At 41.7% G+C, this 14,167-nt stretch overlaps 1 protein-coding gene across 2 annotated transcripts; it reads right to left on the bottom strand.

Annotated features, from left to right (window-relative positions):
- Positions 1–10,612: 10,612 nt before the first annotated feature.
- smim20 (small integral membrane protein 20) lies at positions 10,613–14,160 on the bottom strand. Of its 2 annotated transcripts, XM_040043536.1 has the most exons (4): positions 13,942–14,160; positions 13,344–13,400; positions 12,640–12,727; positions 10,613–12,498 (listed from the first exon to the last, which is right to left on the bottom strand). In XM_040043536.1, the coding sequence occupies exons 1-3, from the start codon at positions 14,048–14,050 to the stop codon at positions 12,684–12,686; spliced, it is 210 nt and encodes a 69-aa protein (XP_039899470.1). In that variant the 5' UTR covers positions 14,051–14,160; the 3' UTR covers positions 10,613–12,498; positions 12,640–12,683. The 2 variants fall into 2 exon arrangements, with proteins under 2 accessions (XP_039899470.1, XP_039899469.1); XM_040043535.1 differs by lacking the exon at positions 10,613–12,498 and having other exon boundaries at positions 12,530–12,727; positions 13,942–14,155.
- Positions 14,161–14,167: the final 7 nt, after the last annotated feature.

The following is a 14,167-nucleotide window of genomic DNA, read 5'->3' on the forward strand; positions in this document are numbered from 1 at the left end:
CTGCCAAGAAAAGCGGTCAAACATCCAGCCAGAATTATTCCAGAAGCTTGTCGATGACTACCGAAAGTGGAACAAATATTGTGGGGGTGTATGTATATCCTTGAGACTGTGTGGATTAGAGAAAATCCAGAATATATTCAAATTTGTGCACTCAATTCTTCTTTTTTAAAGTCATTAAAGATGTATGTGGTACAATCATTCCACCCTGGAAAAAGAACAATTCAAAAAATCTTTAAAAGCCCCAAATTACCACCCACGATGGGTGGGTGTAAACTTTTCACCTTAACTGTAACTAACATATGATGGCTAACTGGATAGGAGACGTTCATTTTTCTTAATTAAAAAAGTACTCTACTGAGGTACTTCTCCCAGTAACGCACTATCGCAATAGATTGCCTCTAACGTAACAAGTTTCATATAAAGTTAACATTGGCCAACACTGTTAACCATTATACTTGCACAGAAATGCTTTGCATAATTAGTTTCAGTCTTTGCTGTCTGTGGTTTGTGTGATACGTTCCACACGACATGCAGTAGGTAGCGGGAGGCAGACACACATCACTGTGCAGTAGTGCACATTAGGACTCCAGAAGCCACAAGTACAAGTTGGTTTTCCTTCTCTCTTGTCTCCCCCTTTCTCCCCCAGAGCCAAACCACACTTTCTGATACCTCAGCCTCTGTCCAAATGATTCATTCAACCATCCGCCCACTAAAGAAACACTGAAACAAAGAACGAACGCAACATAAAACAGCCTATACTTTTCCAACCGCATGCTTTTGCACACACAGAGTAGCAAAAACACACACGCACGCACACAACATGCACACACTAGCGTGCCCGCAATACAGAAAAAGACACACATTCACTCAGATACAGATCAAATACACACATATCAAATTACACAGTCTTGTTCTCCATATTCCACATCATTCCATCTCCATCCACGCAGACAAATGCGGCATCTTTTCCTGCAATGGAGCCCAAAGACAACACCGATCCTGCCGCCGCAGGTCTCGACCCACTTCCAGCCCCGACCTGAGGTGACATCATTCCTCTGTTCCCCCTCTCTGCACCCATCCTGCTCTAATAAAGGGCTGCGTTCCAACACAAATCATCCAGCCTTGTCCTTAATGACAGGGTAGAACTAAGTGATGCCAGGGGGCAGGAGAACTGGAGGTACTTTGGCCTGGGATGCTGCCCGTTGAGGATTCCTCCCTGAAACATGTGGTTTGCTTCTCTCTCTGAATGGAGCTCAGACGGAGGCATGGATGGATGAAGAGAACAGGGAGCAGGGAAATGGGAGACCACAAAGTAAGCTCATAGCCCAAAGGGAGAGATCATTTGTAGCTCAGGTGGGATATGATTCTGCTTTCATGTCAGGGTGGCTTTCTTCTGTGGATGGCATTAAATAGCAGAAGTATACCCTTTGGACAGAATATGAGGATGAGGTTTACACATGCAATTCAATCGTTTTTGCAAATTTCCTACTGACATCAGGACATATGGGTGCTATTTAATCTTGTGGTTGGGTTTAGGGTTATGCACATGACATGACCATGGTTTATTTTTGACCCTCCGTTGCACGTACAGGCGAACAAATGAAGGAAATAATGAAGTTCTTCGGCAGTTGTGGAAAGTGAAGCCTTTCCAAGGCTTTAAAGTGATTTGAAAGGATCCAATAATAGGATTTCCACAGGCTTGAATTAAAATTTATGAACCTGTCCTTGGTGGCTTGACTATTGGGAAAACATAACATGCAGAGTCTCTCTGAAGGTCTCCTCTAATAGCACATCCTAAAAGAACTCTTTATTAAAAAAAAGCCTTCAAGTACTGTCTGGACTCATCTGAGATAAGTCCGAAGTGTCTAGTTTTGTGAAGTCAGTCTTCTACTTAAGACTAAAATTAAAACTAAACTAAAATCGAAGTCCAAGACAAGCCTCAAGTCATATCTATGTTATGAATCACTTGTCTGCAGTCTCAAATTCGTATGAACCGCATCAAGTCATAGGTGGTTGCGGCCAAGAACAAGTCATATTAAATTTAAAAACGATTTGGGACGAGCCGAAGCTAAAGTTACTCATGAAGAGTTTGAGACGAGCGTCAAGCCCAGCAATAATCTTTCTGCTTTTACATCGCGAATCCCCGATGACAAAATCATTCAAGCTGCAGCTCTTGCAACGGCAACACTCAAGTCGAGTCTCAAGGCTTTCAAGTCCCGACAGATACGTTCACATTAAGTCACCGCAATTAAAGACTGGTCCGAGATGAGTCTCATCTTCTTCTTTTCTAGAAAAGCCGTAGCGCTGCAGAACCTGAACGCTGTTAAATGCCTTTCCGCTGAAGACGCCGATGCCAAACCGCCAGCACACGCCGCAAATTTGCTGGAAACTGATGACATCAGTGGCTCCGGGAGGGGCTACGACGAGACAGCCGGAGAGTATTCGCAGATGCAGCCCACAGATTCTGCCCATCATGATTATAACGCACGATATCTTACCAATAACACAGAATCATACTGGGATCAATACGTAACAAATAACTCTCTAAACCTGACAAAAAACTATGCTGGTTCTTAAGGCATAGAGTTCCTGGAAAACACCTATTAATGCAAGACATAGTCTCCGGCCTTTGGGCTTTAAGGACAACAGAAGGACTTTCACAGCACTCAGCTGAAATGTCCTTAGTTTTGTGACTTCAATTTGACTTCTCAAATGAACTTTCAGGTCTAAAGCCCTACAAGCACAGATGTGAAACTTAAAGTCACACTTTATTTTTAGTTGTGAAGTGAAAGATACAAAAGGAGGTGCTACAGAAGTTTCCGTGTCACCACATGGCAGAATGTGCAACAATGACATTTAGAAACTTATTTCATGGCGTGCCAGAATGACAACTGGGCACAAATTAGGACACGCACTCGGTGGATTGACGACTTTAAAACAAGGGCCTAACTGCATTCAGCGATGTACACAGTTTTGACACTTCAGTATCTATCAATAAAGATGTTGGTTGACAAGCATAAGACTATTTTCTAGGTGTTTCCAAGTGTAGCTGCATAGGCAGAGACCACTCTCATTAACTAGTGATGCAAACACATCGACTTTGTTCTGACAGCAGGACTGAAATATGACAGAAACCACTCGTGTCAGAACAGAGATTCAAGAGTTATTCCTAGTAGGCTTTCAAGAGGTAAAGAGTTAAGCCTGAGGTCCCTCGTGGTTTGACTGTTGTCTAATCATTATTAGACTTCAGTTGTGCTTTTATTTTTATATCTTTTCAAATGTTATTTGTATTATGTTGTCTCTTTATGTGAGTCCCATATTTGTAATTGGGTTCTTGGTGACCTGGCTTTACAAATGAGTATCCCTGTAAACCACTTAAAATGCACCATATAAATAAAATGTGACTTGACTTGGAAAACTGAAGTAGTTAAAAATCTAAATCATGGTTGTTCCAAAATTTAAGAGACTGTGTGAATCCTTAGAGATGGAAGATTGTCTTTTTACGAGGCTTGCAGATTTTTGTGACTAAAGGAAGATAAATGCATTAAACAGACAGAGTAGATCCTGTACCTGGGCAGTAATACAGATCACCGGCCTTTCTAATCATCATCGGGATGATCGACTTGGTTGCGTCAGCGCGTTCCTGCTCTTTGTTTGATATCAGCCACATGTGGGCCTGCTGCTTGGTGCTGTGCTGTAAACCTGTCATTATTCTGGGTCAGCTCCATAAGAATCTCCTTAAGGGCCACCGTATATGCGCACAAGGACGCAAACGCACACTGCAGAAGGATTCCTCCTCTTTCCTCCATCTCCACAGGGGAATGGGCCAAGACCAGGAGTGCCTGTGTTCCGTCAAGACGTCCAAAATTCCATGACTTTCCCAGAATTCCCATACGAAGCCAAGTCATATATTCTGTTGTCATCCACAAGGCCCTAATAAAAACCCACGGGGAGCACAGGGGCAGGATCTTGTCTGCTCACCCACACGCCATTTACACTAAAATGAAAATACACTCCAAATATGACTCACCGCACGCCCCTGGGGTTATTTAATATCCATTAAATCGATTTAATTCACTTTAATACAGTGACTTGTATGCATAGAAGTTTGACTCCTTGAATTAATTAACATTGTGTGTAAACCACTAATAATAAGACCCAGTTCCTGTAGCTGAATATTAAGAAAAAATAAGAGGGTATTGTGAATATTTTCAGCACTATGAATCACTCGGTCCCGTTGCACGGCATCTCCAACTAAAGACTCAGTGGTTATATTAGATCATAATATTACACATTTTTAATCGAGCTTTATTGCATTACATGCTGTTAAGCGGGCTCTGGGAAACAGCATACCTTCTGTATTGTTCACAATATAATTTTTAAATGCCGTCTCGGGGTTAAGCTGTTTATTTTGATATAGTCCCTCAGATGGAGAGGGAGTAAAGTGCCGTGCCAGGAAATATGAATGAAAACCGGCCCGCCCAGTTAAAAAAAAACAACAAAAGTAGTTTCAAAAGAGCTTTCCATGGGTTTTTTAATGTAAGCGATGGCTTTGATAGGCTGCAGACTTATTTTCACAAATGAGTGTGTCAAATATTGAGGTTCCTTATAAATCACCCTCCCTCTTTTCTCTTTTCCAAACCTTTCCGAGAGGCTTGGAAGAACAGCATGATTGCTCACAGCTCTGACCCTCTTTGTCAGTAACCTTGCCTAAGTCAACAGTGGCCCCGCTGCTTTACTGCATAAGAAATACTGAAGATCATATTTGGGACTCAAAGACGGAAACCTGCTATATGCCTTGATTGACGGCCGAGCCTCACACGGGCTCAGACTGCGATGCCGTAATGGTGTGTGTTTAGGATGGGTGACAGTAACGTTTCAAGCGGTGTGTGCGTGTGTGCGGTTTTCTGTTAATCAGACAGTTTGACTGATTTAAATGTAATTGTGGTTTTCAGCGTTTTGCTTCCACATCAACAGACGGAACATGGGGCTACAAAAGAGGAAAAGATGGCCTGCGATGATGAGGTCTGTCCATAACAAAAATTTTCCTCTCCTCTGAAAAAAAAAGATGTTATAAAAGAAATTTGCGTATTTTTTCCAACCTTAAACGTATAATTAATTGCTTAAACATTTCCTCCACTGATCCATATGTTAACAGGAGCCAAAGCGGCGGGCTTTTGGCATTCTTTGAGCCGCATTTGAGAATTTCCTACTTACCTCATTTCAGAGGTGTTGCTTAATCACATTCACTGCCTGTCTGAATAGCCGTGAAGAAAGAAGACCCAAATGAGTTAAACTATGAGGATTATGAAGTTCAACTGGTGTTTCTTTAACCCCCGGAGACCCACAGTAAGTTAGCAATCTTTGCAAGCTTTCGTGCTTTGTCATTTTTACAGTTTTACACATCCAAGAACAAGCAAAACATCAGCTAATTGTATACAACTGGACTTGCATACACTTGCAACAGGGGATATTAGCCAATAAAACAAAAATGTACATTCACAGTCACTTTATTAAGGACATCTGTTCAACTGCTTGTTTATGTAACTATCTAATCAGCCAATCACATGGCAGGAACTCAGGGCAGGCAGGGAGACACGGTCAAGAAAACCTGCTGAAGTTCAAACTGAACATCAGAATGAGGAAGAAGCATAATTTAAGTGAATTTAAACGTAGCATGGTTGTTAGTGTAAGTATTTCAGAAACTGCTGATCTGCAGGGATTTTCCCACATGTACATGTTTACACAGAATGGTGTGAAAAAGAGAAATATCCAGTGCGTGGCAGTTAAAATGCTGATCAAAGGAGGATGGACAGACTAGGAATAGGAAGGCAACAGTAGCAAAATAGCCACTCATTGCAATCAAGGTATGCAGAAGAGCATCTCTGCACAGCACATTGAACCTTGAAGCAGATGAGCTACAGCAGCAGAGGACCACACTGGGTGCGAGTCCTGTCAGCTCAGAACAGGAAACTAACCAGTGGCGTGCACAGACATTTTGGGGGGCAAGTGCTCCAGGGGGAAAAAAGGGCACTTTTTGCATATGTGGAAAACCTTTTCTTTGTATAATAAAAAAAATCGCACAGGTTAAATGCAATTTGACTTTTATTTTCTCCTTTCTCAGCCTCTCTTTCCTAGGCATTATGCTTGCTGAAATTAGTAAATAAATAGACCAAAATGTATGAGAACGAATAAGACTGACTGTGGTCATTACAAGAACAGGGCAGAATGGTCGTTTTCACAGGCAATTGGGAACTGCCTATTTTTCCTTTAGCAAATTAATGTGTTAATGTTGCCAATATGTTACACCAAAAAAAATTAACATGTCTAACCAGTGCTTCTCAAAACTTTTAACATGCACCACCCCCAACACCGTACCCTTCAAACTACCAATAACAACGTCACTGTTCTGTCACAATCAGGTCACAACACAGTGCGTAAATGTCTGCGAGCATCGCTGAGTCAGTAACAACCAGTTAGGCTAAAGACTGCATCTTTAGACAGTTGGACGGTGTTCTAACTTTCTCACAGGAGACACCTACTAAAGACAGTCAAAGACATTAATTTCAATCTTACCAAAGTAGGACAGTAGTTGACGTTAGTTATGGAAAGGCTAATCCACAAAAACGGAGAAACGTCCATAATTCTATTATTCATAATCATGTCAAGGTTTTAGGTTTTTCTGCAGTTCCATCTCTAAAAAGTGTGATGTCTTCCCGTCACTGACTTCAGTTTGAAAACTTTGTATTTATTCACAGATTTCCGTGAGATCATCCTAAAATTTGTAAGGAAAAATGGGCTCAAAAGAGCCCTCTGCCTAACGGCATGTAGCCTATAGCATAACGTGATATTTTCAATAGTGTATGCAAAAAGGTCGGAATTGATGGAGAGTGGGGTTGCCTAAATGGTTTAGGTTACATTTTAAATGTGTCGTTTTTTTGTTTATCCATATGGATGGATGGAGGGGGCAAGCTGGCAAAGTTTGTCATGTGCAGTTTCTGACAGGCTACTTCACAACAAAACAATTGCAGGTTGGTCTTAGAGGGCAAACAGAATAATTTCACTCGATTCATGGGTTACCTGACTGGTTGGGAAGGGAAAGAGCTGCCGTGTTGTCTGCCGTGGCTCCCAGTCGCTATAGTTAGCCTACTATTCCTACTCCAAGTAGTCCTATGTCATGCCGCTGCTACACGCCTCACAACAAATGAACTGCAAGCGTGTTCACGTGACACGGTGACAGTGAAAAAGCGACAGGGTTCGGGTGTCTTTGAAGAAGGGGCACAAATCAAGCCATTATTTTCACACCTTTTTAAATCGCGCAGCTTTAAAAAAAAAAAAAAAAAAAAAAAAATCACGTCTTTCAAAAGGGCACTTTTTTGGACTGAGGGCAAAAGGGCAAGTGCTTCAGCACCACCTCGTCTCTATCTGTGCACGCCAGTGAAACTAAAGCTACAGTTCAAGCAGGATCATTAACACTGGACAATAGAAGATTGGAAAAACGTCGCCTGGTCAGATGAGTCTCGATTTCTGCTGCAACATTCAGATGGTAGAGTCAGACTTTGGGATAAACAACATGAAAACTTGGATCCATGCTGCCTTGTATCAACAGTTCAGGCTGCTGGTAGTGCGATGGTGTGGGGGATATTTTCTTGGCACACTTTAGACCTCTTAGTGCCAAATGAGCGTTTAAACAACGCGGCCTCCCTGAGTATCGCTGCTGACCATGTTACATTATGAGAAAATATTTTTTTTGTGATGTTATGTTCTAAGTTGAAGGCGTTGTATACGTTTTTGTTGTTTAAATTTAGATGATGAGGATGTAAAGCTGAGGGGGTAGGGCTAAATAAGTATATACTTCTGCCTACTTCTTTTCAAACAACTGCATGGAATGGTTTTATGAAACGTTGGTGAATGTATATGTTTGAAATAAAAAAGAACTGAACTGAACATTAAATTACAGCAGTAAAGCAGCCTTTATTACCACCATATTACCATCTTTGTGAGCTTGTTTAATGTAACATGTGGTATAAAAGTGGCATGAATATAATTCACAGTAATGTCAGTTTATGTTTGCAAATTCTTTGTGAACCCTAAATCTCATAAACAGTTAAGAAAATAAATGGGTGGATGGATCACAGGTTTATGCAGATTCATACTCTAGGGAGCATTGTTTAGACAAGTTAGCTACCCATATGGAAAAGATATATATAAATCTTATAAAGTTTGTATCTGTCTTGTGTGAAACTTGTATGAAAAGCATATAAGTGTGAAAACAGATATAAGATCCCTTGAAAAATTATATAATGAAACTTGTATGTTTTGGATACTTACTAAAACAATGTATGAAAGTAATGCGAAAGTGGCCACTTTCATGAGTAATCACATATAAGTTTTTACTATTTATTTTCCGTATGGGTATCCCCACATGGTGAAATGTACCCTCGAAGCTTTGCTCCAAAATGCTTTTTGAAGTCGTCACTGGTGAATTATTGGATAAGAGATCATCCCAGATATTGAATTAGTGCAGTTTTGCCATTAAAACTGTTATTCATCCAATGATACTGATGCTCAAAGCTGGTCCATCCATCCATCGAGCCAGTTTCTTCCACTTATACAATGGGCTGAGAAGCGGGGTACCTTCTGGAGAGGTCACCAGTCTGTTGCAGGACTAATACACAACACATTCACACCTTTTGGCAATTTAAAATCACAAATTAACCTAACCCTACTAAGTGTACTATGAGAGGAAGCTGGAGTACCCGGAGAAAACCCACACAAACACAGGGAAAATATGCAAACCCCACATAGAAATTACACGTGAAGATAGTGGATTCAAACCTACGATCTTCTTGCTGATTACAGAAAAACAAAAAAAAGTTCTGAAAAAAAAAACAAGATTTCTTGCTTTGGACTGTGACAGTTAAAGTGGATGTAAAATTGATTTGGTTGCAGTTTGTAGCAGAGCTGAGAAACTGTGAGCTCTGAAAATGTCATGCCTCAACACTCATGTACGTTACGAGGCCTCAAAAACTGCTGGAAACAATAAGACAAATCAAAAGCACCAGATTTCCACCAACCCTTATGTACTTTTCAGGCCTGTCACTGATACAAAGATTAAATTGCGCATGGCTTCATTAAATATATTGAAGTTAAAAATGGTGTCTTTCTAAGGAGGGGTCAGGTTGGAGGCGCACACTGTTTTTAAACATGGCTAAAACTCGTCATTATGTTTAAAAAAAAAGCTCAGGATGACTGAAGTGCATTTAAGTTGAAAGCATGAATTGTGCTAATGACTACTCTGAATAATGTGAAAATTACCATGCCACAAAATGTAACTGTTACTAATTACTACATGAATGTTTGTAATGAGTTCGGCTAATAACAGACTGCAAGTGGCAAAAACCACAGAACATGTTTTCACACGTGCACTGCTGGGTGGCCAAACGGCCATGCAGTCTGTTTATAACCAGTTCCTGTAAGATTGCAGCAGGAAACAAGAAGCACACATGATGCAAAGACAATGCATCTTTGCATCATCTCTATTTTACCATTGGCTCTCTGCGCACAACCCCACCGTCCCCTTTTAACTAAGAACTGACACACCGCAGCAATGAACTGCAATGCCTTCACGACTGGGCAAAGGGGATGCAACCTAAAACAAACCATAATTATCGATTTGTGGTCCTGCTTGGGGCAAAAAAGAACATAATACAAAAGCACACACAAGATGTTTGGAGTTCCAGTAAGTTCCACAACCACAGTTTAGTCTCAGGGGGATTCTGGGTTCCTCTTAGCTGAACTTCTTCGCTTTCTTTCTTGAAAGATGCATGCACACACATACATATACACTCCTGCATGCAATAAACGTAACACTAGCTCACAGGTCTTGGTGTCCATGGGACAGTTTGCTCTGCCGGCCTGCTGTGGGCCGGGCCTGCGTCTTTTGTCCTAGACGTTGCTTCAGACTTACTATCTGTTTCCACAGCCGTGCGCCTGCTGACCCAAGAATGCGGACAGCACTGGGGTACATTGTTTTACGAGGCTTAGCGGCATATGCGAGATGTGAAATGTAGATGCTGTTTATTTTGTGCGATAAAGCTAACTGTGGGGGTATTTTTGTACCAGTGTGTGATACATTTATTTTTAAGTGATAATCTGACAAGGAGATTCTTGTCCTTTCACATTTGGCATCATCTTTGGTGAAATTTCGTAACTGCTCAGCTGATCTGTATGCAGTGTACACTACCATTACCTACATATGGAAAGTTAGCTAAGTTGCTAACTAATCAAGTCAAGTCCCCTGTTGCAAAGAGATTTGTTGCAGACAAACTCGGACTGATCGCAATGTGTTGGCAATCTGTATTTATGAATTAAAAAGCAATTACTGCCAATCATTTACCAGTCTCTCTGAGAGTGATAACAGTCAGTCCAACTTGGACTCCAATTGTTTGGAGACAGGTTGCCTCCCACCAGTTAACCTCTTCCAAAAATGGTCATCCAGAGGTTGAGGCAGTTGCATGCTCAACCTCTGGACAGTCAGTTGGGTGCTGCAGCTATTTGCAATTTGCCGAATCTGAACAAATTCAAGCAATCACTGTGCAACCGATTTTTCCTAGTTGCAAGGAGGTTCGACTGAGTTCTAAGCGTCTTTGTTTACTCGTGTTCTGCATAAACTGCGAAACATTTAACAGGAGTCATCTTCCCAAAATGTCACACTTCCTGAAAGAGAAACAAATACCACAGTTGTGTCGTCATATGTGCCATCGCAACGCTCTGAGAGCTTTCTGATGTTCTCGCTCCGGTTTTCCACACTCGATATAGTACGAGGTGTTCGCTGCTCGTATTTTACATACTTCTCCACCCTTTCCCGAACACTGCTGCTGCCGCTGCAACCCCTTGACCTGTCTGTCGACCCTTGTTCCCATGGCAATTAGTTAGAAACCTTGGCCAATTATCGGCCGCTCTCAAACTCGGGCTTAACAAAGTGCTCAGAGCGGCCGACGGCGTGCCACCACTTTCCTAAACCCCCTCAATAGCTGAGAGAGATTTGTGTGATGGGTTAATAGCGGGATAGTAAAAAGCACTGCAGAGGCGACATTGTTGAGTTCATGTTGGTTTATAGTGCGCTGTGACCCTGCTGAACGTTTTATAGAGAAGGGTGTCTATCATGGGATAAGGGCAGCATAAAGAGGACTCCACAACTAGCAGCCATAAAAGCCTGGTACATGCTGCACAACCTGTTACACACTGCCAGGCGAGAAACAGAGATCGAGTGTCTTTCTATTCTGCGTGTAGGTGACGCGTCCCCTCAAGAATGTGGTTCTCTTCCTCTCGCCGTTTGCTTCAATTTCCCCCTCTGCCTGCTTACTTCACTCGCACAGCCGAGGAGCTGTCGCTTGAGGAATCTGGAAAACACCAGTGGGGAATGAGAGGAATTTCTGCTTTTCGTTTTTCCTTAACCACCCCCTCACTCCTTTCGCTCTCTTTACTTTGGACGCCTCTGCACAGCCGGGCTCTTGAGTTTTCTCTTGTTTCTGAATGCAGCCCAACAATAACAACCTCTCATAAACAATGGGGCTTGTTGATTTGGGGGTTGTGAAGGAGAGTGGCCGTTGCTGGCCTGCGCTGTCAGTTTTGCTGGCAGCGGGCCTCGCGAATGGCCCTAAAAGCTCGAAAGTACAGGCTACATCGAGGACTGTGAAAGATTTAAGGGCAACTTTAAATATGCCCCATCTCTGAAGGACCATAAACACATGCTTTAGTTCTTTCTTAATCTATCTTTCTTCCAGAAGGACTTTGATGGACCAAACTCTGAAAGGGGGAAGCTGGTCAATGTCAGGAAACCACAAAAGTACAGGAGGGGGAAAAAAATGGCAGTTTTGGAATTCTCTGCTTTTACAGCACCCGTGGACTCGTAAAGCCAGTCTGGATCACATCGAGTAGGATTTGAACAAGACGATGGTGGAGCCGTGCCCCGTCCTTTCAGCCTATGGGCAAAACATAGCCGGTCACATGTCATTTAAACAGCAACAGTTAAACCCCGCCTGCGTGACAGGGAAATGATAATACAGCGATGTGTCCTGGAATAACTCTGTCTCTACTGTTTCCATTTTGGAAGATGATACCGCACATTTCTGGACATTGTCCCTCATCTGCTGAACCGATTTAATGACTCTCACATCAACTAAATCAAAATAAAATGTCAAAAGGGATTCCTGTGAATGAGATGGGTAAACAAACCACTGCATTTTATTATAATTTCCTACAGGCTGCATACCAGAGCAAAGCTTTTTTGGAAATACAATGGTTTTTCCAAAATATCTCAGATGCACAAACAAGACATTACACAGTCCACTGCCTTTAGCGGGAACACACAGGAGTGGTGCGCCCTCATGTGGGCAACAGGAGACCAGCAGGTGGCTCTAGGTTGAATTTAGGGTAAAAACAAAACAGCCATTGTTTTGTATCTGTGCTTCTGTGTAGCTAGCCGTCCTCCATCTAAACACAATATAATAAAAGGATATCCACGTTTGGGTTCTTAAGTAGTCGATTATAGTTTATTTAACAGGTAACTTATCACTCAACAGTCATTCACTCACACACACACACCAAGCACATATCAAAAAAGACACTCTGTACTCAGAGTCTGCAGCAGCGTCTCAGTGAAGGGGTCACTGTGGTCATCATTTGCTTGCAGCCTTGAATGGATCAGACCATATCTTCATACCTTCAGACAAAAAAAGAGACACAGAGACAGAGAGCTCTCATTAATAATAATCAGTCTATCAGTCATGGATTGGCCTCTCCAGATGCTGGACCTCAACATCGTTGAAGCAGTGTGGGATCATCTTGACAGACAACAGAACAAAAGGCAGAAACATCCAAAGAAGAGCTTTAAATGTCCTTCAAGAAGCCTGGAGAACTATTCTTGAAGACTACTTAAAGAAACGACAAGAAAGCTAACTTGAGGCAACTGCTGTTGTGATTTAGTGCTATATAAATAAAATTGAATTGCGTAAGAGTGTTCAGGCTGTGATGAAGAATAAAGGTGGTCATACCAAATAGTGACTTTCAAACTCATTAGGATTGTACAAACTCTGTTTTTGCCTTTATATACTGTAATTCCATGTATGTTTGCACAATAACTTACTGAAGCCGTTTCCCATTTTCGTTGCAAAATATAAAGAAATGAGGAGTGTTTTAAGACCGTTGCACAGTACTGTACTAGAGAGAAAATATAACAATAGCGATCCCCTTTACTCTTAAGATATATGTTGTAATTCATGAATTTGTATGTACAGTATGCAAGCTGTACAAACAAGCTGATAACAGCTCACACTTACCCGCAGGCTGCACATCTGCCTGGTTGATCCCTGCCCGGTTCACCTTTTGGACTTCTCCTAGCAAGGACAGAATAACAGAGCAATTTGAGTAAATCTGTTAAAAAAAACAACAACCCCAAAACAACAACAACTTGCAGCTAAAGTCACTGATATAAACAATTTCCTTTGTTTTTTTTAAACACTACAGCTGGTTATCACCAGTCTTTACTGTCTTCGTGTCCCATGTATGTCAGGACGACAGCTCTCCATGTACCTGATAAGGACTATATTTGTCTTAGCTGACATAACTTCCTTTAAAACAGGGAAGAAATGTAGCAGTATTAATGTAGTAGCTGGATTTATTCAAGTCAAATAATGTTCATAATCACCTTTGACTCTTAACAGGCGCTCTAACTGAATGTATGTGTTAGATTACATGAGTTACCTCAATGGCACTCTTTATGCTAGCTAAGCTAAACAAACCTACACGGACTGCTTATCATTTGTGGAGTAAAATGACATTTAGCTCAGCCGTAACTAAGGAGAATTGTAAACGACATTAGGCCAGGCTTTCTAAACTAATTGTGTAACTAAATGAAAGCAAAGAAAGCCAACTTACTGTACTCGTCTTTGTGTGTGAGGGGGTAAAAAAATATGGGGTAAAACGCAGCAGCAACGGCCGTCACAAACCCTCCAAACACCAACATTATTTTCGTGTTTTTAGACATTTTCTCTGCTGGGTAGAAAAATATCGCTCTCACCTCCAAATGTGCGCACTGTTTACACTGACTGCTTCCGGTGAAAAGGTCACTGGTGCCTTTAAAAAAAAAGGCGACACGACAAGT

The sequence above is a fragment of the Simochromis diagramma genome, unplaced genomic scaffold (assembly GCF_900408965.1).
Source record: "Simochromis diagramma unplaced genomic scaffold, fSimDia1.1 OVJJ01000656.1, whole genome shotgun sequence".
NCBI lineage: Eukaryota > Metazoa > Chordata > Actinopteri > Cichliformes > Cichlidae > Simochromis > Simochromis diagramma.